The sequence below is a fragment of the Pristiophorus japonicus genome, unplaced genomic scaffold, assembly GCF_044704955.1.
Source record: "Pristiophorus japonicus isolate sPriJap1 unplaced genomic scaffold, sPriJap1.hap1 HAP1_SCAFFOLD_266, whole genome shotgun sequence".
NCBI classification, from domain to species: Eukaryota; Metazoa; Chordata; class Chondrichthyes; family Pristiophoridae; genus Pristiophorus; species Pristiophorus japonicus.
In genome coordinates this window covers 309,038-336,369 of record NW_027252406.1, presented here as the reverse complement: position 1 = coordinate 336,369, position 27,332 = coordinate 309,038, and the positions used below count along the sequence as shown (strand labels likewise).

At 46.5% G+C, this 27,332-nt stretch overlaps 1 protein-coding gene across 3 annotated transcripts in view; it reads left to right on the top strand.

The window, feature by feature from the left end:
* Window positions 1-27,332, top strand: part of nup160 (nucleoporin 160) — a 112,293-nt gene that overhangs the window by 27,553 nt on the left and 57,408 nt on the right. For all 3 annotated transcript variants that reach the window (XM_070871579.1, XM_070871580.1, XM_070871582.1), the window contains exons 16-21: window positions 6,859-6,971; window positions 8,503-8,663; window positions 9,236-9,372; window positions 19,965-20,035; window positions 21,976-22,135; window positions 24,673-24,742. In XM_070871579.1, coding sequence (XP_070727680.1) covers window positions 6,859-6,971; window positions 8,503-8,663; window positions 9,236-9,372; window positions 19,965-20,035; window positions 21,976-22,135; window positions 24,673-24,742 — 712 coding nt within the window. The remainder of the gene's footprint in view (window positions 1-6,858; window positions 6,972-8,502; window positions 8,664-9,235; window positions 9,373-19,964; window positions 20,036-21,975; window positions 22,136-24,672; window positions 24,743-27,332) is intronic.

Here is a 27,332-nt window from a genome sequence, read left to right as displayed (position 1 = left end):
GTGGTTGGCTGTGTCCTTTCATTATCACCCTGCAGACATTGGATAGGCCATCCCATGGGCATCTCTCGATTGGCTCCCAACACAGGCCTGCTGCGAGGAGCAATCCTCCTGCCTTCACTGGGTCTTCATTCTTCAAATAGAAGCATTCTCCACACCTATCCAGCCATGTGTCCAGGCCTCGGTCAACACAAACTGCGACGCAAGTATGACACCTGACAGGAAAAACCGGAGCAGCGGCTCGAGTGTCTAATTACCATCCATCTCCCCTGTGTGCCAAGTGCGTGTGCCCCTGCTCCAGGGGCTAACCTGACTTGCAGCCTTTGAGGAATGCTTCTGTTCGGTGCGTCGGAGAGGCGGGAGTCGGAGCGGCAGCGGCCTATAAAAGGCCCAGCAGTTCGGGGACCAGCGAGGTACGGCAGCAACCTATAAAAGGCCCAGCAGTTCGGGGACCAGCGAGGTGCGGCAGCAACCTATAAAAGGCCCAGCAGTTCGGGGACCAGCGAGGTGCGGCAGCAACCTATAAAAGGCCCAGCAGTTCGGGGACCAGCGAGGTGCGGCAGCAACCTATAAAAGGCCCAGCAGTTCGGGGACCAGCGAGGTGCGGCAGCAACCTATAAAAGGCCCAGCAGTTCGGGGACCAGCGAGGTGCGGCAGCAACCTATAAAAGGCCCAGCAGTTCGGGGACTAGCGAGGTGCGGCAGCAACCTATAAAAGGCCCAGCAGTTCGGGGACTAGCGAGGTACGGCAGCAGCCTATAAAAGGCCCAGCAGTTCGGGGACCAGCGAAGTACGGCAGCAACCTATAAAAGGCCCAGCAGTTCGGGGACCAGCGAGGTGCGTCGGAAAGGCCCAGCCGGTGCAGCTGCAGCAGGGAGGCAAAAAAGAAGTAGAAAGAAATCGAAAGGTGACGTCACAGTCAAGGGGGTAAGTGATTGGGAAGTAGTTTTTCTTTTTCTTTATCAGTAAGTAACCTTTAGCATTATTGCCAAATTAAGTTTATCTAAGGTTAAGTCATGGCAGGAGAGCTTCAGACACGTGTTATATAAGAACATAAGAATTAGGAACAGGAGTAGGCCCTCGAGCCTGCTCCGCCACTCAAGATCATGGCTGATCTGGCCGTGGACTCAGCTCCACTTACCTGCTCGCTCCACGTAACCCTTAATTCCCTTATTGGTTAAAAATCTATCTAGCTGTGATTTGAATATATTCATTGAGCTAGCCTCAACTGCTTCCTTGGGCAGAGAATTCCACAGATTCACAACCCTCTGGGAGAAGAAATTCCTTCTCAACTCGGTTTTAAATTGGCTCCCCCGTATTTTGAGGCTGTGCCCCCTAGTTCTCGTCTCCCCGACCAGTGGAAACAACCTCTCTGCTTCTCTTGTCTATCCCTTTCATTATTTTAAATGTTTCTATAAGATCACCCCTCATCCTTCTGAATTCCAACGAATAAATCTACTCAATCTATCATCATAAGGTAACCCCCTCATCTCTGAAATCAGCCTAGTCAATCGTCTCTGTACCCCCTCCAAAGCTAGTATATCCTTCCTTAAGTAAAGTGACCAAAACTGCACGCAGTACTCCAGGTGCGGCCTCACCAATACCCTGTACAGTTGCAGAAGGACCTCCCTGCTTTTGTACTCCATCCCTCTCGCAATGAAGGCCAACATTCCATTCGCCTTCCTGATTACCTGCTGCACTGCAAACTAACTTTTTGGGATTCATGCACAAGGACCCCCAGGTCCCTCTGCACCATAGCATGTTGTAATTTCTCCCATTCAAATAATAATCCCTTTTACTGTTTTTTTTCCAAGGTGCATGACCTCACATTTTCCAACATTGTATTCCATTTGCCAAACCTTAGTCCATTCGCTTAACCTATCTAATTCTCTTTGCAGCCTCTCTGTCCTCTACACAACCCACTTTCCCACTAATCTTTGTGTCATCTGCAAATTTTGTTACACTACACTCTGTCCCCTCTTCCAGGTCATCTATGTATATTGTAAACAGTTGTGGTCCCAGCACCGATCTCTGTGGCACATCACTAACCACCGATTTCCAACCCGAAAAGGACCCATTTATCCCGATTCTCTGCTTTCTGTTAGCCAGCCAATTCTCTATCCATGCTAATACATTTCCTCTGACTCCGCGTACCTTTATCTTCTGCAGTAACCTTTTGTGTGACACCTTATCGAATGCCTTTTGGAAATCTAAATACACCACATCCATCGGTACATCTCTATCCACCATGCTCGTTATATCCTCAAAGAATGCTCCTCCTGTACTATGTGGGAAGTCAGGACGCTTCCGGTGTCCCTGACGACTGTGTGTGGGAAGTGTATCCGCCTGCAGATCCTAACAGACCGCATTGCGGCACTGGAGCTGCGGGTGGATTCACTCTGCAGCATCCACAATGCTGAGAATGACGTGAATAGCACGTTTAGCAAGATGGTCTTACCGCAGGAAAAGGGTACACCGCCAGATAGGGAATGGAAGACCAACAGGAAGAGCACTGGAAGGAGGTAGTGCAGGGGCCCCCTGCGGTCATCCCCCTACAAAAACGATACACCGCTTTGGGTACTGTTGAAGGGGATGACTCATCAGGGGAGAGCAGCAGCAGCCAAGTCCATGGCACCGTGGGTGGCTCTGCTGCACAGGAGGGCAGGAAAAAGAGTGGGATAGTGATGGGGTATTCAATTGTAAGGGGAATAGATAGACGTTTCTGTGGCCGCAACCGAGATTCCAGGATGGTATGTTGCCTCCCTGGTGCAAGGGTCAAGGATGTCTCTGAGCGGGTGCAGGACATTCTAAAAACAAAGGGTGAACAGCCAATTGTCGTGGTACATATAGGTACCAACGATATAGGTAAAAAAAACGGGATGAGGTCCTACGAGATGAATTTAGGGAGCTAGGAGTTAAATTTTAAAAAGTAGGACCTCAAAAGTAGTAATCTCAGGATTGCTACCAGTGCCACGTGCTAATCAGAGTAGCTCAGATGAATACGTGGCTTGAGCAGTGGTGCAGCAGGTAGGGATTCAAATTCCTGGGGCATTGGAACTGGTTCTGAGGGAGGTGGGACCAGTACAAACCGGACGGTCTGCACCTGGGCAGGACCGGAACCAATGTCCTGGAGGGAGTGTTTGCTAGTGCTGTTTGGGAGGAGTTAAACTAATATGGCAGGGGGATGGGAACCTATGCAGGGAGACACAGGGAAATAAAATGGAGACAGAAGCAAAAGATAGAAAGGAGACTAGTAAAAGTGGAGGGCAGAGAAACCCAAGGCAAAAAACAAAACTTTACAGCAAAATTCTAAAGGGTCAAAGTTTGTTTAAAAAGACAAGCCTGAAGGCTCTGTGCCTCAATGCGAGGAGTATTCGGAATAAGTTGGACGAATTAACTGCGCAGATAGCAGTTAACGGATACGATGTGATTGGCATCATGGAGACATGGCTCCAGGGTGACCAAGGCTGGGAACTCAACATCCATGGGTATTCAGTATTTAGGAAGGATAGACAAAAAGGAAAAGGAGGTGGGGTGGCGTTGCTGGTTAAAGAGGAAATTAATGCAATTGTAAGGAAGGACATTGGCTTGCATGATGTGGAATCGGTATGGGTGGAGCTACGGAATATCAAAGGACAGAAAATGCTAGTGGGAGCTGTGTACAGGTCACCAAATAGTAGTAGTGAGGTTGGGGACAGCATCAAACAAGAAATAAGGGATGTGTGCAATAAAGGTACAGCAGTAATCATGGGCGACTTTAATCTACATATTGATTGGGCTAACCAAACTGGTAGCAATGCAGTGGAGGAGGATTTCCAGGATTGTATTAGGGATGTTTTTCTAGACCAATATGTCGAGGAACCAACCAGAGAGCTGGCCATCCTAGACTGGGTGATGTGTAATGAGAAGGGACTTAATTAGCAATCTTGTTGTGCGAGGCCCCTTGGGGATGAGTGACCATAATATGGTAGAATTCTTTATTAAGATGGATGGTAGCAAAGTTAATTCAGAAACTAGGATCCTGAACTTAAGGATAGGTGACTTTGACGGTATGAGGTGTGAATTGGCTAGATTAGACAGGCAAATGATACTTAAAGGGTTGACAGTGGACAGGCAATGGCAAACCTTTAAAGATCATATGGGCGAACTTCAACAATTGTACATCCCTGTCTGGAGTAAAAATAAAACGGGGAAGGTGGATCAACCGTGGCTAACAAGGGAAATTAAGGATAGTGTTAAATCCAAGGAAGAGGCATACAAATTAGCCAGAAAAAGCAGCAAACCGGAGGACTGGGAGAAATTTAGAATTCAGCAGAGGACGACAATAATTAAGAGGGGGAAAATAGAGTACGAGAGGAAGCTTGCTGGAAAACTGACTGCAAAAGCTTCTATAGATATGTGAAGAGAAAAGATTAGTGAAGACAAACATAGGTCCCTTGCAGTCGAATTCGGGTGAATTTATAATGGGGAACAAAGAAATGGCAGACTAATTGAACAAGTACGTTGGTTCTGTCTTCACAAAGGAAGACACAAATAACCTTCCGGGTGTTCTAGAGGACCCAGGGCCTAGTAAGAAGGAGGAGCTGAAGGATATCCTTATTAGGCAGGAAATTGACGGGATTGAAGGCCGATAAATCCACGGGGCCTGATAGTCTACATCCCAGAGTACTTAAGGAATTGGCCCTAGACATAGTGGATGCATTGGTGATAATTTTCCAACAGTCTATCGACTCTGGATCAGTTCCTATGGACTGGAGGGTTGCTAATGTAACACCACTTTTTTTTTAAAAAAAAGGAGAGCGAGAGAAAACGGGTAATTATAGACCGGTTAGCCTGACATCGTAGTGGGGAAAATGTTGGAATCAATCATTAAGTATGAAATAGCAGCGCATTTGGAAAGCAGTGATAGGATTGGTCGAAGTCAGCATGGATTTATAAAAGGGAAATCATGCTCGACAAATCTTCTGGAATTTTTTGAGGATGTAACTAGTAGAGTGGACAAGGGAGAACCAGTGGATGTGGTGTATTTGGACTTTCAAAAGGCTTTTGACAAGGTCCCACACAAGAGATTGGTGTGCAAAATCAAAGCATATGGTATTGGGAGTAATGTACTGGGGTGGATAGAGAACTGGTTGGCAGACAGGAAGCAGAGAGTCGGGATAAACGGGTCCTTTTCAGAATGGCAAGCAGTGACTAGTAGAGTGCCGCAGGGCTCAGTGCTGGGACCCCAGCTCTTTACAATATATATTAATGATTTAGATGATGGAATTGAGTGCAATATCCCCAATTTTGCAGATGACACTAAGCTGGGTGGCGGTGTGAGCTGTGAGGAGGACGCTAAGAGGCTGCAGGGTGACTTGGACAGGTTTGACGAGTGGGCAAATACGTGGCAGATGCAGTATAATGTGGATAAATGAGGCTATCCACTTTGGGGGAAAAACGGCAAAGGCTGAATATTATCTGAATGGCGGCAGATTAGGAAAAGGGGAGGTGCAACGAGACCTGGGTATCATGGTTCATCAGTCATTGAAAGTTGGCATGCAGGTACAGCAGGTGGTGAAGAAGGCAAAAATGGTATGTTGACCTTCATAGCAAGGGGATTTGAGTATAGGAGCAAAGAAGTCTTACTGCAGTTGTACAGGGCCTTGGTGAGGCCCCACCTGGAATATTGTATTCAGTTTTGGTCTCCTAATCTGAGGAAGGACATTCTTGTTATTGAGGGAGTGCAGCGAAGGTTCAGCAGACTGATTCCCAGGATGGCTGGACTGACATAGGAGAAGAGACTGGATCAACTGGGCCTTTATACATTGGAGTTTAAAAGGATGAGAGGGGATCTCATAGAAACATATAAGATTCTGACGGGACTGGACAGGTTAGATGCAGGAAGAATGTTCCTGATGTTGGGGAAGTCCAGAACCAGGGGACACAGTCTTCGGATAAGGGGCAGGCCATTTAGGACTGAGATGAGGAGAAACTTCTTCACTGAGTTGTTAACCTGTTGAATTCCCTGCCGCAGAGAGTTGTTGATGCCAGTTCATTGGATATATTTAAGAGGGAGTTAGTTATGGGCCTTGCGGCTAAAGGGATCAAGGGGTATGGAGAGAAAGCAGGAAAGGGGTACTGAAGGAATGATCAGCCATGATCTTATTGAATGGTGGTGCAGGCTCGAAGGGCCAAATGGCCTACTCCTGCACCTATTTTCTATGTTTCTAAAGTCATTGATGTATCTTTTTTCAGATCCAGGTCCCACTCTGTTGTATTAATTTGGAAGTTATTTAAACTGAGGGTATTATCCATGAGAATGCTCGGTAACATTTTGATTTCATTGAGCAGAGGAGCCAGTTACAGTACACGAGGTATTACGTGATTGCACTGTGGTGAGGGGCGGCTACTCCATTCATGGGATGTGGGCAATGCTGACCAGGCATTCATTGCCCACCCTTATTTTCCCATAAGCTGGTGGATCGTCTACTCGACCCACTGCTGTCCCTGCGGTGATGATGCTCCCACAGTGGTACTGAGCAGAGAATTCCGGGATTCTCACCCAGAGGTAATGAACGAACTGGTGTCATGGCACTTTGAGATGATATTCTCAGTCTTGTTGCTCCTTTCCTTCTCGGCGTTCGAGGCCCCAGGGCTTGGAGGTGTTGTTGATATAAGCTTGCTGAAGGTGGTATATACTGCAGGGGGCTGTGGGCTCCTTCGATAGGAACACGGGGTTCAGAGTGTGGAATTCCCTGGCTGCTCCAACATCTTGTTCTATTGATGACAACTCTGCTGTCTGAGCTTTTCCCCTTGGATTGTGGAGTGGTCCTCCAAGAACCAAAGATGAGTTTAATTATTTCTCTCTTGTTTTTCATAGTGAGACGCATATGGAGCTTCAAAGTAAATTGCAGGATATCCGTAACCCAGGGCACATAATCCAGCTGTTGCTGCGGGAAATGGACCTCGAGGGTGACCTGGACACAGGCAATGGTATGGGCTGACTCCTGGGGTGAGGGCTGGGCAGTAATCTGGGGAGCTGAAAATGTGGACTGCCCATCACATTCTCATCTGTTTTTGGCCAACTCTACAATATTTGTAGAACCAACGGTGGCTATTCATAAACGACTGTGGACTCACTGCATGCATTCGTGGGTTGTATTTCTTTGAATGGAGTGTGGTTAGGGTGATGCCCAATGATAACTGCTGTGGGATAGAGATTGGCAGTGGCTCTCTGTCTTCCTGATAGAATTGTACTCCACGGGATACTGAACCAGTAATCCAATGGGTATGGATGAAGTTGCTGCACAGGCTTGCTGTGTGGTCTGTTATCAGGTTGGGCTCCATCAGGCACTGATGCTGCAAACTGGTGGGCCTTTAGAAACCGGTCTGCCCAAAGGCCTTTGCTGCTATCATCATTGCCAGGGAGGGTGAGAGCAGACTAGAGTGGCTTTCTCCGGGCACTGGGATAATCGTGGCTTTCTCCGGGCACTGGGATAATCGTGGCGTTGTGTCTGACTGACTGGTTCTGAAGTCAACTGGGCCTTTTCCATTGGTCTACATCTCCATCACAGTAAGGTGACAGAAAATGCTGGAAATACTTAGCAGGTCAGGCATCCTCTGGAGAGAGAAACTGTTCATGTTTCAGGACAACCTTTCATCAGAACTGGGAAAAGTTAAAGATGTAACAGGTTTTAAGCAAGTACAGAGGCTGGGAAAGAGTGGGAGAGGGCAGGAAAGAACGAAAAGGGAAGGTCTGTGAGAGGTCAGTCGGCAGGAGAGCTTAAATGACAAAAGGAGTGATGGTGCAAGGCCAATGAGCATGGTAATGGGACAAGTAAAGAAACAAAAGATGGGTCTTGATGAGCTGAAAATGGCGAGCAGCATCATTTCCAGCAAATTGGGAGTAGTAGTTATGATCAGAAATTGTTGACCTGAGTCTGGAAGTCTGTAAAGTGCCTAATCGAAAGATGAGGTGCTGTTCCTTGAGCGTCATTGGAACAGTGTAGGAGGCCAAATTGAGTGGAGTGGGCCGGAGAATTAAAATGACAAGCGACCAGGAGCTCGGTCACATTGCGGACTGAATAGAGGTGCTCTGCAAAGCAAACTCCCAACCTGCGTTTGGTCTCCTCAATGTACAAGTGACTGAAAGCCGGCCTTTGCTGTATGAGGATGCTGACGAAGTAAACTGCACGTTTGTTTTCTGTTGTGGGGCTTACAGTATCTTTCTCCCTTCCCTTACTTGGGTGGTCTTGCACCACACTCCATCCCCAGTCAAAATAGACAATGCCCTGCCTCCTTGATCTCTGTTCTGAATTGGCCACTGGGAGGTGCATGATCCTATCCGGGCTAATGAGTGCGTGTGGGTCTTCCCACATCCGCATAGCTGCGATTTATTAACACAGGAGGTAGGGAACTCTGGACCCAGATCTGTGTGGTCCGATTGACACTATTCGATTACAACAGGCTGTGCTGCCTGCCCAGTATCTTGTGTTTTTTTATTAATTTGAAACTTGTTTTCCAGTCCAACCTCTGCACATCCGGATGAGCATGGCCCAGTTTTATGGCAGCAATGTCGCCATTAATGTTGTGTGTCAGGCGGCATACCACATGTCCATGACTCGGTTCCTCATCTGTCGTGACCTGCTGATTCTGCAGCAACTAATGTTGCATCTAGGAGACAACGTAAGTATCTTTGTACGGCTCATTAGACAGTCACACACCCTCCCCAGGTCTTACCCCTCCAGGCTGCTGGCTACTGTGGCTAGAGGTAGGTCTCCAGTTTATCTTATTGGCTGGCGAGTATATTCTGTGGTGATTTTGTTTCAGCTTATCTCCTTGGTTTGAGGTATATTCTGTCTCCATTTATTAATGCTTGGATGCAGAAATAAGTTTGCATTTAACCTCTGTTGCATTTGTCATTGCGAAAGTGACTATTTTCAAGGTGTTTGGTTATTGCCCTCTGGGTGACTGTAGTCAGCGGTGCTTCAATTTTCTATTATTTACACATATCCAGCACATTCAAAGTTGGGATATGGGGGCATTCCTTTTAAAGCAACCTCCTCGCCCAGTGGATGAGCAGATTACACCAACACAGTTTGAGGCTAGTCGGGGAGAACTCTGGGTGCTTTCAGCAATTTGAACCTGCTGGAGTTAGGAAATACGAAGCCCCCTCCTTCAATAGTTTCTCAAACACACGCACAGAGAACGATTTGTTCAATCCTAACGTGTTCCTCTTCCTGAATGCTATTCCTCAGGTGAATTTGGGAGCTAATGGATACCTCTTGCACTTCCAACAAGATCTGATTCCTCGGACATCTCTCCTCGTGTGTTCCTACTTTGTGGTGAGGTGGGCCAGTCGCACCTTGGCATCAGTGGTGCCCATTGACACGCTGTAAGTACAGTTAGGAGTGTGGGGTAAATGGGAGCAACATTTGCGTAGGGATTAGTGTCTTTCCTGAATTTTTTTTAACCATAATAGTCACCCAATTGTTTATAGCTTGACTATAACTGATTATCTCAGTTACCAGCAGCCACACACTGAGTACTGAGATGCAGTCCTTTTGAAGTCTTTTCAGGGAGAATAGAATCATAGAAATTTACAGCACAGAATTGGGCCATTTCGGCCCATTGTGTCCATGCCAGCTGACAGAGCTATCCAGCCCAATCCCACGTTCTAGCTCTTGGTCGGTAGCCTTGTAGGTTATGGCACTTCAAGTGCATATCCAATTACTTTTTAAATGCTATGAGTGTTTCTGCCTCTATCACCCTTTCAGGCAGTGCATTCCATACCATCACCACCCTCTGGGTGAAATAATTTCCCCTGAAATCCCCTCTAAATCTCCTACCAATTAATTAAAATCTATGAGCCCTATTTGTTTACCCCTCTGGTAAGGGAAATAGGTCCTTCCTATCCCCTCATAATTTTATTCACCTCAGTAAGGTCTCCCCTCAGCCTCCTCTGTTCCAAAGACCTCTGCTATTTATAATATACATTAATGATTTGGATGAGAGAATTGAGTGTAATATCTCCAAGTTTGCAGATCATTAAGCTGGGTGGCATTGTGAGCTGTGAGGAGGACGCTAAAAGGCTGCAGGGTGACTTGGACAGGTTAGGTGAGTGGGCAAACGCGTGGCAGATGCAGTATATTGTGGATAAATGTGAGGTTATCCACTTTGGTGGCAAAAACATGAAGGCAGAATATTATCTGGTGGCAGATTAGAAAAAGGGGAGGTGCTACGAGTCCTGGGTGTCATGGTACATCAGTCATTGAAAGTTGACATGCAGGTACAACAGGTGGTGAAGAAGCCAAATGGTATGTTGGCCTTCAAGCTAGGGGATTTGAGTATAGGAGCAGGGGGAGGTTTTACTGCAGTTGTACAGGGCCTTAGTGAGGCCTCACCTGGAATATTGTGTTCAATTTTGGTCTCCTAATCTGAGGAAGGACGTTCTTGCTATTTGAGAGAGTGCAGCGAAGGTTCACCAGACTTATTTCTCAGGATGACAGGACTGACATATGAAGAGAGACTGGATCGTTTGGGCCTATATTCACTGGAGTTTAGAAGGATGAGGGGGGATCCCATAGAAACATAAAATTCTGACGGGACTGAACAGGTTAGATGCAGGAAGAATGTTCCCGATGTTGGGGAAGTCCAAAACCAGGGGACATAGTCTAAGGATAAGAGGTAGGCCATTTAGGACTGAGATGAGGAGAAACTTCTTCACTCAGAGTTGTTAATCTGTGGAATTCCTTACCACAGAGTTGTTGATGCCAGTTCATTGGATATATTCAAGAGGGAGCTAGATATGGCCCTTATGGTTAAATGGATCAAGGGGTATGGAGAGAAAGCAGGAATGGGGTACTGAGGTGAATGATCAGCCATGATCTTATTGAATGGTGGTGCAGGCTCAAAGGGCCGAATGGCCTACTGTACCTATCTTCTATGTTTTTAAAACAACCCCAGCCTATCCAATCCTAGCTGAAATTCTCCAGTCCAGGCAACATCCTCATAAATCTCCTCTGTCCCCCCTCTTGTTCAATCACATCTTTCCTGTAATACGGTGACCAGAACTACATACAGTACTCTAGCTGTGGCCTAATTAGTGTTTTATACTGTTCAACCATAACCTTCCTGCTCTTGTATTCTATGCCTCAGCTAATAAAGGCAAGTATTCTGTATGCCTTCTTAACCACCTTATCTACTTGGCCTGCTACCTTCAGGGATCTGTGGACATGCACCTCAAGGTCCTTTGTTCCTCTACACTTCTCAGCGTCCTGCCATTAAATGTATATTCCCTTGCTTTGTTAAACCTCCCCACATGCATTACCTCACACTTCTCCGGATTGAATTCCATTTGCCACTGTTCTGCCCACGTGCCCAGTACATTGATATCTTCCTGCAGTCCGCAGCTTTCTTCTTCCCCTGGACCTGATGACTTGCATCCTAGGGTCTTAAGAGAAGTAGCAGCAGGGATTGTGGATGCATTGGTTATAATTTACCAAAATTTCCTGGATTCTGGGGAGGTCCCAGCAGATTGGAAAACTGCAAATGTAACACCCCTATTTTAAAAAAAAAAGGAGGCAGACAAAAAGCAGGAAACTATAGGCCAGTTAGCCTAACATCTGTGGTTGGGAAAATGTTCATTATTAAGTCCATTATTAAAAAGTCCATTATTAAAGAAGCAGTAGCAGGACATTTGGAAAAGCAAAATTGGGTCAGGCAGAGTCGGCATGGATTTATGAAGGGGAAGTCATGTTTGATAAATTTGCTGGAATTCTTTGCGGATGTAACGAATAGGGAGGATAAAGGGGGACCGATGGATGTGGTGCATTTGGACTTCCAGAAGGCATTTGACAAGGTGCGACATAAAAGGTTACTGCACAAGATAAAAGTTCTCAGGGTTGGGGGTAATATCAGTATGGATAGAGGATTGGCTAACTAACAGAGACCAGAGTCATAAGAACATAAGAATTAGGAACAGGAGTAGGCCATCTAGCCCCTCGAGCCTGCTCCCCCATTCAACAAGATCATGGCTGATCCAGCCGTGGACTCAGCTCCACTTATCCGCCCGCTCCCCATAACCCTTAATTCACTTGGTTAAAAATCTATCTATCTGTGATTTGAATACATTCAATGAGCTAGCCTCAACTGCTTCCTTGGGCAGAGAATTCCACAGATTCACAACCCTCTGGAAGAAGTTGTTACCTCTCAACTCGGTTTTAAATTGGCTTCCCCGTATTTTGAGACTGTGCCCCCTAGTTCTAGTCTCCCCGACCAGTGGAAACAGCCTCTCTGCCTCAATCTTGTCTATCCCTTTCATTATCTTAAATGTTTCTATAAGATCACCCCTCATCCTTCTGAACTCCATGAGTAAAGACCCAGTCTACTCAATCTAGCATCATAAGGTAACCCCCTCATCTCCGGAATCAGCCGAGTGAATCGTCTCTGTACCCCCTCCAAAGCTAGTATATCCTTCCTTTAAATAAGGTGACCAAAACTGCATGCAGTACTCCAGGTGCGGCCTCACCAATACCCTGTACAGTTGCAGCAAGAACTCCCTGCTTTTCTACTCCATCCCTCTCGCAATGAAGGCCAACATTCCATTCGCCTTCCTGATTACCTGCTGCATCCTCAAACTAACTTTTTGGGATTCATGCACAAGGACCCCCAGGTCCCTCTGCACCGCAGCATGTTGTAATTTCTGCCCATTCAAATAATATTCCCTTTTACTGTTTTTTTTTCAAGGTGGATGACCTCACATTTTCCGACATTGTATTCCATTTGCCAAACCTTAGCCCATTCGTTTAACCTATCTAAATCTCTTTGCAGCCTCTGTGTCCTCTACACAACCTGCTTTCCCACTAATCTGTGTCATCTGCAAATTTTATTACACTACACTCTGTCCCCTCTTCCAGGTCATCTATGTATACTGTAAACAGTTGTGGTCCCAGCACCGATCCCTGTGGCACACCACTAACCACCGATTTCCAACCCGAAAAGGACCCGTTTATCCCGACACTCTGCTTTCTGTTAGCCAGCCAATTCTCTATCCATGCTAATACATTTCCTCTGACTCTGCGTACTTTTATCTTCTGCAGTAACCATTTGTGTGGCACCTTATCGAATGCCTTTTGGAAATCTAAATACACCACATCCATCGGTACACCTCTATCCACCATGCTCGTTATATCCTCAAAAGAATTCCAGTAAATTAGTTAAACATGATTTCCCCTTCATGAATCCATGTTGCATCTGCTTGATTGCATTATTCCTATCTAGATGTCCTGCTATTTCTTCCTTAATGATAGCTTCAAGCATTTTCCCCACTACAGATGTTAAAATAACCGGCCTATACTTACCTGCCTTTTGTCTGCTCCCTTTTTTAAACAGAGGCGTTACATTAGCTGCTTTCCAATCCGCTGGTACCTCCCCAGAGTCCAGAGAATTTTGGTAGATTATAACGAATGCATTTGCTATAACTTCCGCCATCTCTTTTAATACCTTGGGATGCATTTCATTAGGGCCAGGGGACTTGTCTACCTTGAGTCCCATTAGCCTGTCCAGCACTACCCCCCTAGTGATTGTCTCGAGGTCCTCCCTTCCCACATTCCTGTGACCAGCAATTTCTGGCATGGTTTTTGTGTCTTCCACTGTGAAGACCGAAGCAAAATAATTGTTTAAGGTCTCAGCCATTTCCACATTTCCCATTATTAAATCCCCCTTCTCATCTTCTAAGGGACCAACATTTATTCTAGTCACTCTTTTCCATTTTATATATCTGTAAAAGCTTTTACTATCTGTTTTGATGTTTTGCGCAAGTTTACTTTCGGGATAAATGGTTCATTCTCTGGTTGGCAATCAGTAACTAGTGGGGTGCCACAGGGATCAGTGCTGGGACCCCAACTATTTACAATCTGTAGTAACGACTTGGAAGAAGGGACTGAGTGTAACGTAGCCAAGTTTACTGACGATACAAAGATGGGAGGAAAAGCATTGTGAGGGGAGGACACAGAAAATCTGCAAAAGGACATAGACAGGCTAAGTGAGTGGGCAAAAATTTGACAGATGGAGTATAATGTTGGAAAATGTGAGGTCATGCACTTTGGCAGAAAAAAATCAAAGAGCAAGTTATTATTTAAATCGAGAAAGATTGCAAAGTGCTGCAGTACAGCAGGACCTGGGGGTACTTGTGCATGAAACAAAAGGATAGTATTCAGGTACAGCAAGTGATCAGGAAAGTCAATGGTATCTTGACCTTTATTGCAAAGTGAATGGAGTATAAAAGTAGGGAAGTCTTGCTGCAGCTATATAACGTATTGGTGAGGCCACACCTGGAATACTGCATGCAGTTTTGGTTTCCATATTTACGAAAGGATATACTTGCTTTGGAGGCAGTTCAGAGAAGGTTCACTAGGTTGATTCCGGGGATGAGGAGGTTGACTTATGAGGAAAGGTTGAGTAGGTTGGGCCTCTACTCACTGGAATTCAGAAGAATGAGAGGTGATCTTATCAAAACGTATAAGATTATGAGGGGGCTTGTCAAGCTGGATGCAGAGAGCATGTTTCCACTGATGGGGGAGACTAAAATGAGAGGGCATGATCTTAGAATAAGGGACCGCCCATTTAAAACTCAGATGAGGAGAAATTTCTTGAGGGTTGTAAATCTGTGGAATTCGCTGCCTCCGAGAGCTGTGGAAGCTGGGACATTGAATAAATTTAAGACCGAAATAGAAACATAGAAACATCGAAAATAGGTGCAGGAGTAGGCCATTCGGCCCTTTGAGCCTGCACCGCCATTCAATGAGATCATGGCTGAACATGCAACTTCAGTACCCCATTCCTGCTTTCCCGCCATACCCCTTGATCCCCTAGTAGTAAGGACTACATCTAACTCCTTTTTGAGTATATTTAGTGAATTGGCCTCAACAACTTTCTGTGGTAGAGAATTCCACAGGTTCACCACTCTCTGGGTGAAGAAGTTTCTCCTCATCTCGGTCCTAAATGGCTTATCCCTTATCCTTAGACTGTGACCACTGGTTCTGGACGTCCCCAACATTGTGAACATTCTTCCTGCATCCAACCTGTCTAAACCCGTCAGAATTTTAAACGCTTCTATGAGATCCCCTCTCATTCTTCTGAACTCCAGTGAATACAAGCCCAGTTGATCCAGTCTGTCTTGATATGTCAGTCCCGCTATCCCGGGAATCAGTCTGGTGAACTTTCGCTGCACTCACTCAATAGCAAGAATGTCCTTCCTCAGATTAGGTGACCAAAACTGTACACAATACTCCAGGTGTGGCCTCACCAAGGCCCTGCACAACTGTAGTAACACCTCCCTGCCCCTGTACTCAAATTCCCCTCACTATGAAGGCCAACATGCCATTTGCTTTCTTAACCGCCTGCTGTACCTGCGTGCCAACCTTCAATGACTGATGTACCATGGCACCCAGGTCTCGTTGCACCTCCCCTTTTCCTAATCTGTCACCATTCAGATAAGTCTGTCTCTCTGTTTTTAAGCACCAAAGTGGATAACCTCACATTTATCCACATTTAGGCCCCAAGTTTCCACATGATTTGCTCCTGATTTTTAGGAGCAACTGGTGGAGAACGGAGTATCTTAGAAATCGGAATTCTCCACATTTAAGTTTTCTGCAGTTCTTGTCAGGTAGAACAGTTTCACTTTTGAACAGAACTTTTTTTTCAAAAGGGGGCGTGTCCGGCCACTGCCGCCTGATTTGAAAGTTTCCACAGTGAAAACGTACTCCAAACTAACTTAGAATGGAGCAAGTGAAGATTTTTGTAGGCTTGAAAAAACCTTGTCTACACATTCAAAAATCAGGCGCAGGTTACAAATTAGACATCGGGAACGAGGTGGAGGGGAAGGGAAGTCATTAAATTCTACAATAAATTCTTAGTTATACTTACACAAATATTATACAAATAAATCCAACCTGAATAAAAATTTATAAGCAAAGAAAAGATTAAATAAACCATGTTCCTACCTGTGTGAAAGTGCTTCAGGCAGGCCTTTCAGGCAGCGGTTTGCTGTCGGGACCGACCGACGGCAGGGGGGGGGGAGGCAGTGAGAAGGCTGCAGGAAGCCTCATTACTTGAGGCAGCCGTTTGCCGTCGGGCCCGACCGACGGCAGGGGGAGAAAGCTGCAAGAAGCCTCAGTGCTGATCATGGAAGGGCAATGTGGTTTTATTAAAAAATGTTAAAAATTGAACAGCTACAAAGAATTTGAATAGTCTCAAACAAGTGCATTTGTCCCGTTTATCACAGTCTATCTTTAATTACAGAATGCACTCCCTCACACAGAAATATCAAGAACATTAAAATACAAGCCTTTGCAAGGGTTCAATAAACAAATTTTCACTTTTTCTGCAACACTTTTTTTAAAATGGCCGAGTGCCAATGTTTACTTCAGACTGCGCGAACGCTCCAACGCGCACGCGCAGGGTTGCCGGCACGAAAAAAACTCATTTAAATTGTACCCGCCCCCTCCTACTTACAAAATCGGCATGAGTGGTAAGCTCCGCCCCCTGTGCGCCGCGCCAAGCAGACATCGAGCTGCAAAGCGCTCGAGATTAGCGTGTTTTTTTTCAGGAGCCGTTTTCGGTGCGAAAACGCCGCCCAGCTCAGAGGGACGCCTGTTTTGCCGCGTGTAGAAACTTGGGGCCCATACTTCATCTGCCATGCATTTTCCCACTCACCTAACCTATCCAAGTCACTCTGCAGCCTCATAGCATCCTCCTCGCAGCTCACACTGCCACCCAACTTAGTGTCATGCGCAAATTTGGAGATACTTTAATCCCCTCGTCTAAATCATTAATGTACAATGTAAACAGCTGGGGCCCCAGCACAGAACCTTGTGGTACCTCACTAATCACTGCCTGCCATTCTGAAAAGTACCCATTTACTCCTACTCTTTGCTTCCTGTCTGCCAACCAGTTCTCAGTCCACGTCAGCACACTACCCCCAATCCCATGTGCTTCAACTTTTCACATTAATCTCTTGTGTGGGACCTTGTCAAAAGTCTTCTGAAAGTCCAAATACATCACATCAACTGGTTCCCCCTTGTCCACTCTACTGGAAACATCCTCAAAAAATTCCAGAAGATTTGTCAAGCATGATTTCCCTTTCACAAATCCATGCTGACTTGGACCTATCATGTCACCTCTTTCCAAATGTGCTGCTATGACATCCTTAATAATGGACTCCAGCATTTTCCCAATGACAGATGTTAGGCTGACTGGTCTATAATTCCCTGTTTTCTCTCTCCCTCCTTTTTTTTTAAAAAGTGGGGTTACATTGGCTACCCTCCACTCCGTAGGAACTGATCCAGAGTCTATGGAATGTTGGAAAATGACTGTCAATGCATCCGCTATTTCCAAGGCCGCCACCTTAAGTACTCTGGGATGCAGTCCATCAGACCCTGGGGATTTATCGATCTTCAATCCCATCAATTTCCCCAACACAATTTCCCGACTAATAAGGATTTCCCTCAGTTCCTCCTTCCTACTAGACCCTCTGACCCCTTTTATATCCGGAAGGTTGTTCTGTGTCCTCCTTGGTGAATACCGAACCAAAGTACTTGTTCAATTGGTCTGCCATTTTTGTTCCCAGTTATAACTTCCCCTGATTCTGACTGCAGGGGACCTATGTTTGTCTTTACTAATCTTTTTCTCTTTACATATCTATAGAAGCTTTTGCAGTCCATTTTAATGTTTCCTGCAAGCTTCCTCTCATACTCTACTTTCCCTGCCCTAATCAAACCCTTTGTCCTCCTCTGCTGAGTTCTAAATTTCTCCCAGTTCCTGGGTTCACTGCTATTTCTGGCCAATTTGTATGCCACTTCCTTGACTTTAATACTATCCCTGATTTCCCTTGATAGCCACGGTTGAGCCACCTTCCCTTTTTTATTTTTATGCCAGTCAGGGATGTACAATTGTTGTAGTTCATCCATGCGGTCTATAAATGTCTGCCATTGCCCATCCACTGTCAACCCCTTAAGTATCATTCGCCAATCTATCCTAGCCAATTCACACCTCATACCTTCAAAGTTACCCTTCTTTAAGTTCTGGACCATGGTCTCTGAATTAAATGTTTCATTCTCCATCCTAATGTAGAATTCCACCATATTATGGTCACTCTTCCCCAAGGGGCCTTGCACAACGAGATTGCTAATTAATCCTCTCTCATTACACAACACCCAGTCTAAGATGTCCTCCCCCCTAGTTGGTTCCTTGACTTATTGGTCTAGAAAACCATCCCTTGTGCACTCCAGGAAATCCTCCTCCACTGTATTGTTTCCAGTTTGGTTAGCCCAATCTATATGCATATTAAAGTCACCCATGATAACTGCTGCACCTTTTATTGCATGCCCCCCTAATTTCCTGTTTGATGCTCTCCCCAACATCACTATTACTGTTTGGAGGTCTGTACACAACTCCCACTCGCGTTTTCTGCCCTTTGGTATTCCGTAGCTCCACTCATACCGATTCCACATCATCAAAGCTAATGTCTTTCCTTACAATTGCATTAATTTCCTCTAACGCCACCCCGCCTCCTTTTCCTTTCTGTCTATCCTTCCTAAATGTTGAACACCCCTGGATGTTGAGTTCCCAGCCTTGGTCACCCTGGAGCCATGTCTCCATGATGCCAACCACATCGTATCCGTTAACTGCTATCTGCACAGTTAATTTGTCCACCTTATTCCGAATACTCCTCGCATTGAGGCACAGAGCCTTCAGGCTTGCCTTTTTAACACACTTTGACCCTTTAGAATTTTGCTGCAAAGTGGCTCTTTTTGTTTTTTGCCTTGGGTTTCTCTGCCCTCCACTTTTACTCATCTCCTTTGTCTTTTGCTTCTGTCTCCATTTTGTTTCCCTCTGTCTCCCTGCATTGGTTCCCATCCCCCTGCCATATTAGTTTAACTCCTCCCAAACAGCACTAGCAAACACTCCTCCTAGGACATTGGCTCCGGTCCTGCCGAGGTGCAGACCGTCCGGTTTGTACTGGTCCCACCTCCCCCAGAACTGGTTCCAATGCCCCAGAATTTGAATTCCCTCCCTGCTGCACCACTGCTCAAGAAATATACAGTTTCTTAAACGATAAGGGATTATAAGGGGGCGGGAAAGTGGAGCTGAGTCCATGACCAGATCAGCCATCATATTGAATGGCGGAGCAGGCTCAAGGGGCCGTATGGCCTACTCCTCCTATTTCTTATGTTCTTCATTATCAACCACACAGCCAATTTTAGTATCATCTGCAAATTTCTTAATCATACCCCCTACATTCAAGTCTAAATCAAGAAATATTGCCTGTTGCAAAATTGAGCAGATCGGGCAGTGTGCCAAACACTGACTGTTGACCCCTGGGATCAAATCCAGCCCCAGATTTGGGGAGGAGGTTATAAGTATCTTGGATTTGTTGTCTTGTAAGAGTCGTGTATGATAAGTTTGGCCATCGGCCCCATTGTTCCCAATCTGGCACACTCTCTCCAACTGCAACATGGTTGCTGTGGAAAATGAGGAGCTCTTCTGAGGCTGGGGCTGCGGGTTAGAATCGAGCTTTACCTGTGCCCTCTGACCTGAGGGTGAATGTTCACACCAGGTATGTAAAGGAGAAAGTGTTGCACTTCCCAGCACACTCATTCTTCACCTTGAGCACCCGTTAAAAAAATTGAGCAAAATATGGCTTGCTCTTACCGCTTTTACTGTCTCGATACAGAGCAACACCGACACAGGGCCAGGAGTGGAGGTGTTGTCCTGTTCTCCAGGGTGGGCTGTGGCTATACTGGCTCCATCTCCAGCAGAGAGCGAGTGGTGGTGCACCACTGGCAGCAGTTGACAAGATGTGTGTCACATGGACTGCGTGCACTGCTGGATGAAAAGGGGGTTGTCTGTGGAGGTGAGTGTTAAAATGACAAGTCACAAGAGCGTTTGTAGAAGGTATGAACTAACAGTTTTGTGTGGTTTCAGGGAATCGAACCTGCGACAGTTGTCGGTGTTGGAACTGTCAGACACTAATGCCTTAACGTCACAACGGACAGGTGAGTACATCTGCCAAACCTCTGTCCTCTGGTGGCTGCCTTTATCCCTCTGCTGTGGGCACCAACAGACACTTCAAACCTCAGCACAGGCAGACAGAGAGTCTTGTCCTTTCATTCCTCCGCAGTCTTCAGCTACATGGTGTCCCAGTCGGAGTGCTGCCTCAGTACCGTACAGGTGGGGCCTGTTGTACGTCACAGGCGGAGTGCTGCCTCAGTACCGTACAGGTGGAGCCTGTTGTACGTTATAGGCAGAGTGCTGCCTCAGTACTGTACAGGTGGAGCCTGTTGTATGTCACAGGCGGCATGCTGCCTCAGTACCGTACAGGTGGGGCCTGTTGTACGTTATAGGCAGAGTGCTGCCTCAGTACTGTACAGGTGGAGCCTGTTGTACGTCACAGGCGGAGTGCTGCATCAGTACAGACGGGGCCTGTTGTACGTCACAGGCGGAGTGCTGCCTCAGTACAGTACAGGTGGGGCATGTTGTACGTTATAGGCAGAGTGCTGCCTCAGTACCGTACAGGTGGGGCCTGTTGTATGTCACAGGCGGAGTACTACTTCAGTACTGTACAGTGGGGCCCGTTGTACGGTCAGTTATAGTGTGGAACACTAGCTTGCTTTTCTGGTCCCTTTTACAGTTTTAATGAATGAAGCGAGGTGCTCCCTATCCCCACTGACTCCCTGAACGAGGTGATCAGTTAACAACCCAGCTATGTGTTTGAGCCAGGGTCCGAGCAGCAGCTGGTGACAGTGCAGCCCAGTGTTCCCTCTAAGCTGCACAGCTCTTTTCCAACGTTTAATGCCGCGCATGCACAAAACTCTGTGTGCCCCTTAAAGGAGCCACGCACCCAAAAAAGTTAGCTTGAACATTGGTGCAGTCCTCTTCTGGTGGTCTCGCCCTTAAACTATGGGCAGCTCAGTCCTATTTGCCCTTGTGTTTCTCATTTCTGGCACGTTTCCTTCACTAAAGGACATTGGTGAACCAGTTGGATTTTTATGACAATCCAGCAGCTTCATGGGCACTTTTACTCATACCAGCTTTTCATTTCCAAATGTATTTTCTAGCTGAATTAAAATTCTCAAACTAGCATGGTGGGGTTTGAACGCCCATTCTGGGGATTACTAGTTCAGTAGTATTACCACTGCACTATGCTTTTGAAAAGCCCTCTCGCCATATCTCACTGGTGGATAAATCAAAGATCAGCACACCAAGATCTGTTGTTATCAGCAACCTGAGATAAGTACATGGAATCCGACCTTGCAGGAGGCCCCGAGGCTGCATGGTAAGCCCCTATTGTAGCCCATGAAGGCAGGAGCTCGGAGAGCCCAACTTTGGGGCACCTCGATTGTTCTCGATAGCCGTTGAGAATTTGATCTAATGGGTAATGAGCTTGTGGGAGTTCAGTAGGGGGCAAGTGTCGAAAAGTTGTCTGGGCTCATTCCTTTACATTTTTTAGAGAATTACATTTCGAGAATAATGTGCCGGAAAGGGAATGGACACGCTAGGGTTATTCGGAGTGCACTACATGCATGTAAGGAGAATGGGGTGCTTGACAGAGGGATGAGTTAGCATGCTAGACGAAACGTTCAAGTTGAACCGTCTCTTCTCGTCTGACTTTCAGGTGTAATATGAAGAGACAATCCAAATCCAGCCCACTGGCCATGTACAACACACCACAATGTACAGCTGGGATCACTACTGCTATTCAATCTTACTTTTAGAATTGATGCTTAGATCCATGGGGATCTGGTCTTGTGGTTAATAAGGTACCAGTGGGTTTCTAGCTCTGGTTAATGTGGTTTCTGGTCCTGTCTTTCAGTCTCCAGCCAACTGAAGATGGTGAATTTGGTTAATATGGAACGGTTGGTTTCTCTGGTGTCGATGATTTGATTTCTAACCCTGGTTAATGTAATGCTGATTAATTGCTGTCCCTGTTTTCCAGCCACCAGCCCACGGACAGTGGTGGAGTTGTTCTACCAGAATGTGGGTAGAAAACACATCCTCTCCCGCCTATTATCCCAGGCAAATAGTCCTTTAAACCAGCCGGTGATCAACTGGGCACAGATTGGTACTGCCATTACCAACTACCTCCTACAGTACTTGTATCCTTTAAACTGATACTGTGCACAGTGCAGCGATGTTACTATCTGTCTTCAGCAACTTGCACACTCATTATAGGCAATGTCCCATGGGAGATGGGGACCGGCAGCAGCAATGGAAGAGTTAAGGGAGATGACCCAAAGAATGACTGAAGAGAGATTTTGAGGAGACTTTTTAAAGTGGAGAGAAGTAGAGTGATAAAGAAGTTTAGGAAGAGAGTTGAAGAGTAGGACGGAGGCTGAAAAAACTATCAATGCTGGGGGCGATACAGAAGAGGCAGAATTGGGCAACTGAAGGTTACAGAGGGATCTGTAAATGAGGATGAGGATTTTGAACTGCAGTTGAGGGTTGAGGAGCCAGTCGAGATCGACAAGGAGAGGATTATTGAGCCAATGGGAGTTGAGATGAGATTTGGGTGCTGAAGTTTTGGACAAGTTGGAATTTGTTTATTGTGTAACTCAGGAAGAGGGTGTTGGAACAGCAGAATTTAAAGGTGAAGAGTCGGAGAAGGGTTTCAGGAGTGGTAGAGGTGGGCGATACTGCAGAGCTGGAAGCAAGTGCTGAAGGTTGGGGTGGGCAGGGGGTTGACAATTCAGGATCAAGCAGGACGCTGAGGCAGATGGGGAGCAGGATGGATTCGAGGACAAATGTTGAGCTTTTGGCAGGGATTGAATAAGATGCCTTTTCTCAACTGGATGCGGCTCTGCCTTGCCCACAACAATCAATCAAGTCGTTGAGGATTGTGCCGAAGAGATGGAGCTTTCTGTTCGATACTTGTGGGAGCTGATCTGGTGCCGACTGACTGTCGCTGAGGCTCAACACGTTAGTCAGGAAATCCAATGGCGTAGGCAGGGGCACAGCATAACCTAGTCATAGTCACAGAGGTTATCATTGGAGGTTATGACCAGTGCAGTCACAGTACTGGGGGCACGGCAATAGCCACACTGGGGATTCCGAGAGAATTGTGCGAGCCAAGAGTCTGGAGCTGGGTGGTGATGACTAATTCAAGGATCTTGGAGTGCTATTTATTTTTTTTAAGTCTTTCATTTCTCTAGCGCCTTTCACAACGTCGCAAACTGCTTTACAGTTAAAGTATTTCTGAAGTGTATTCGTTGTAATGTAGGAAACACAGCAGCCAATTTGCACATAGCAAGGTCCCATAAGCAGCAATGTGATAACAGGTTAATCTGTTGATTTTGATTAAGGGTGAACTTCTCTTCGAAATAGTCCCATGGGATCTGTTTCCACCTGAGGGGGCAGACAGCGCCTCTGTTTAATGTCTCATCCGAAAGATAGCATCTCTGACAGTGCAGCACTCCCTCACTACTCTATTTATATTCGGCCGCCCAGTGTGTGGAGTGGTTAGAGATCGTAGTGGGCCTGTTCCTGGGGCTAGCTGATAGGTCAGGGATAGGATAGGCTCCACTGGGAAGGCCATTTCGGGGTGATTGTGGAGAGAGATCGCGTGGCACCCACCGATAATGTGTGAGGCCTTTTGTGACCGGTGGCTACTGCAGAATATTGTCTTTTATAAATCTGGTAAAATCAGGTGCTAGTATAGCTATTCGAGAGCCCTTCTAGAGTGTGTTTATTGGTTTGGTGACATTGGTTATACCCAAATCCCATTCTATGGTCTATTTCAAAAAATGAGACACCTGATGGGCTGAATGGCCTCTCTGCTGTACACTTCTGATCTGGTTCTATGGATGGGTCAATAGAAGGGAGTGTGAAGACCCCTCGGTCATGACTTGTGGTCATGTTACAATCCATGTATGACTTGGTTGTACTTTTATAGCCATCCTAATGACTCGTGACTGCTTGAGCCAGTTGGTAGCACTCTGGCCTGAGTCAGGTCGTGGATTCAAACCCCACTCCAAGAGTTGAGCACATGATCTAGGCTGACACTTCAGCGCAGTATTTAGAGTCTTGTATTCTTGGTGTGATCTATCAAATTGACACTAAACCAAGGGACCATCTCTGGATGTTAAAGATTCCATGGTGCTATTTCAAGAGTGAGAGAGTTCTCCCAGTATCCTGAACAATATTCTTTCTGCGACCGACACCACCAAAAACAGATTAGCTGGTCATTTGTTGATTTGCTGTTTATGGGACATTGCTTTGTGCTGTGACAGCTACGTCTGCCTATGTACCAACAGTAACTACAATTCAAAAGCAATTATTTGGCTGTAAAATGCATTGTAGCATCCTGTGGACAAGTGCTATATAAATGCAAGCTTTTTTTTCCCTGAGTGGCTTGTGTCTGTCCTTATGCCTTTCTAAATGATATTTTTCCTTCTCTCCGGTCGGTTTGCTCTCCATGCTCTGCCTTCGATGCTCCAAGGAGGCACGCCTGGTTGGTTCTGGCTCTGTGTGGGTTTCCTCACCCCATGACAGCGAGGCCACCGAGAATGGGAGCTCGGCAAAGTGAAATGCTCTATCTGCACAATTCAAATAGCTCCCTTCCCTCAGTGACCTGTCAATGTGACCATTCCCAGTGATCCGAATCCAGCATCCCCATTTTTCCTTAACTCTTACATAGGTGGGCAACTAACAGCAGTTTCCTGTTTCCAGAGTTTCTCATGGGCCACTGCCAGTATATACAGCTCCAGGTAGATCGTGCTTACTGCTTTCATCGTGTGTGCCTTTTGTGACTCGATGTGATCAAACTTAACACCTCATCCTGAAAGGGTGGTTTCCCTGTGATAATTTGTTGTGAGGAGCTCTTGTTTCAGTTTTGCTCATGTGAGCAGCCCTGTGGAAGGCTGGTTATTGTCCCTCATTCTGCCATAGATTCCCACAGCATTCCTTGTGCGCTGCGAATCGCTGTATGATCCTCCTACCTGGGGTGTATGTCTATTGTTTGGGGTTGGGTAGGGGTGGGGAGGCAGTGATATGGACCATATTTCCCTGAACCATGCTATTTAAATTCGTTCCTGGGATGTGGGTGTCGCTGGCAAGGCCAGCATTTGTTGCCCTTGAGAAGGTGGTGGTGAGCTGCCTTTTTGAACCGCTGCAGTCTGTGTGCTGAAGGTACTCCCACAGTGCTGTTAGGGAGGGAGTTCTAGGATTTTGACCCAGCAATGATGAAGGAATGGTGATACATTTCCAAGTCAGGCTGGTATGTGACTTGGAAGGTGATGATGCTCCCATGCGCCTGCTGCCCTTGTCCTTCTAGATGGTAGAGGTCGCGGGTTTGTGAGGTGCTGTCGAAGAAGCCTTGGCGAGTTGCTGCAGTGCATCTTGTGGATGGTACACACTGCAGCCACAGTGCGCTGGTGGTGGAGGGGGTGCCAATCAAACGGGCTGCTTTGTCCTAGATGGTGTCGTGCTTCGAGTGTTGCTGGAGCTGCACTCATCCAGGCAAGTGGAGAGTATTCCATCACACTCCTTGTGCCTTGTGGATGGTGGAAAGGCTTTGCGGAGTCAGGAGGTGAGACACTTTCCGCAGAATACCCAGCCTCTGCCTTATTTATGTGGCTGGTCCAGTTAAGTTTCTGGTTAATGGTGACCCCCAGGATGTTGATGGTGGGGGATTCGGTGATGGTATTACTGTTGAATGTCAACGGTGGTTAGACTCTCGCTTGTTGGGCTTTGTCATTGTCTGGCACTTGTGTGGAATGAATGCCAGTGTTGTAGCTGTACTGGAACAGCTTGGCTTAGAGGCACAGCTAGTTCTAGTTCAGCAGAACAGACTGGATGTTTTCGGGGCCCATAGCCTTTGCTGTATCCAGTGCGCTCAGCTGTTTCTTGATATCAGTGAAGTGAATCGGATTGGCTGAAGACTGGCTTCTGTGATGGTGGGAACCTCAGGAGGAGGCCGATATAGATTATCCACTCGGCATTTCTGGCTGAAGATGGTCGCAAACGTTTCAGCCTTGTGTTTTGCACTCGCGTGCTGGGCTCTGCCATCATTGAGGATGGGGATATTCATGGAGCAGCCTCCTCCCGTTAGTTGTTTAATGGTCCACCGCCATTCACGATTGGATATGTCAGGACTGCAGAGCTTTGATCTGCTCCGTTGATTGTGGGATTGCTTAGCTCTGTTTATAGCATTCTGCTTTTGCTGCTTAGCATGCATGTAGACTTGTGTTGCAGCTTCCCTAGGTTGGTATTTAAGGAAGGATATACTTGCATTGGAGAAGGTTCACTAGGTTGATTCTGGAGATGAAGTGGTTGACTTATGAAGACAGGTTGGGCCTATACTCATTGAAGTTCAGAAGAATGAGAGGTGATCTTATCGAAACATAAGATAATGAGGGGGCTCGACAAGGTGGATGCAGAGAGGATATTTCCACTCGTAAGGGAAACTAAAACATAGTTTCAAAATAAGGAGCCGCCCATTTAAAACTGAGATGAGGAGAAATTACTTCTGAGGGTTGTAAATCCATGGAATTCTCTGCCCCAGAAAGCTGTTGAGGCTGGGTTATTGGAATATATTTAAGATGGAGATAGACAGATTTTTGAGCGATTAAGGGAGTAAAGGGTTATGGGGAGCAGGCAGGGAAGTGGAGCTGAGTTCGTGATCAGATCAGCCATGATATTAAATGGCGGAGCAGGCTCGAGGGGCCAAATGGCCTACTCCTGCCCCTATTTCTTATGGTACCTCATTTTTAGGTACACCTGGTGCTGCTCCTGGCATGCTCTTCTGCACTCCTCATTGTTGGTCCCCGATATGATGGTAATAGTAGAGTGAGGAATATGTCGGGCCATGAGGTTACAGATTGTGATGGAGTATAATTCTGCTGCTGGTGATGGCCCACAGCGCCTCATGGATGCCCAGTTTTGAGCTGCTAGATCTGTTCTGAATCTATCCCATTTAGCATGGTAGTAGTGCCATACAACACAATTCATGGTGTCCTCAGTGTGAAGACAGGACTACGTCTCCACAACGACTGTGCAGTGATCCCTGCTACTTATACTGTCATGGACAGATGCATCTGCGACAGGTAGATTGGTGAGGACAAGGTCAAGTAGGTTTTTCCCTCGTGTTGGTTCTCTCACCACCTGCTGCAGGCCCAGTCTGGCAGCTATGTTCTCCAGGACTCAGCCAGCTCAGTCGGTAGTGGTGCTACCGAGCCACTCTTAGTAATGTACATTAAAGTCCCCCATCCAGAGTACATTCTGTGACCTTGTAGTGTTCAACATGGGACGACTACTGATTCATCAGCTGAGGGAGGGCGGTAGGTGGTAATCAGCAGG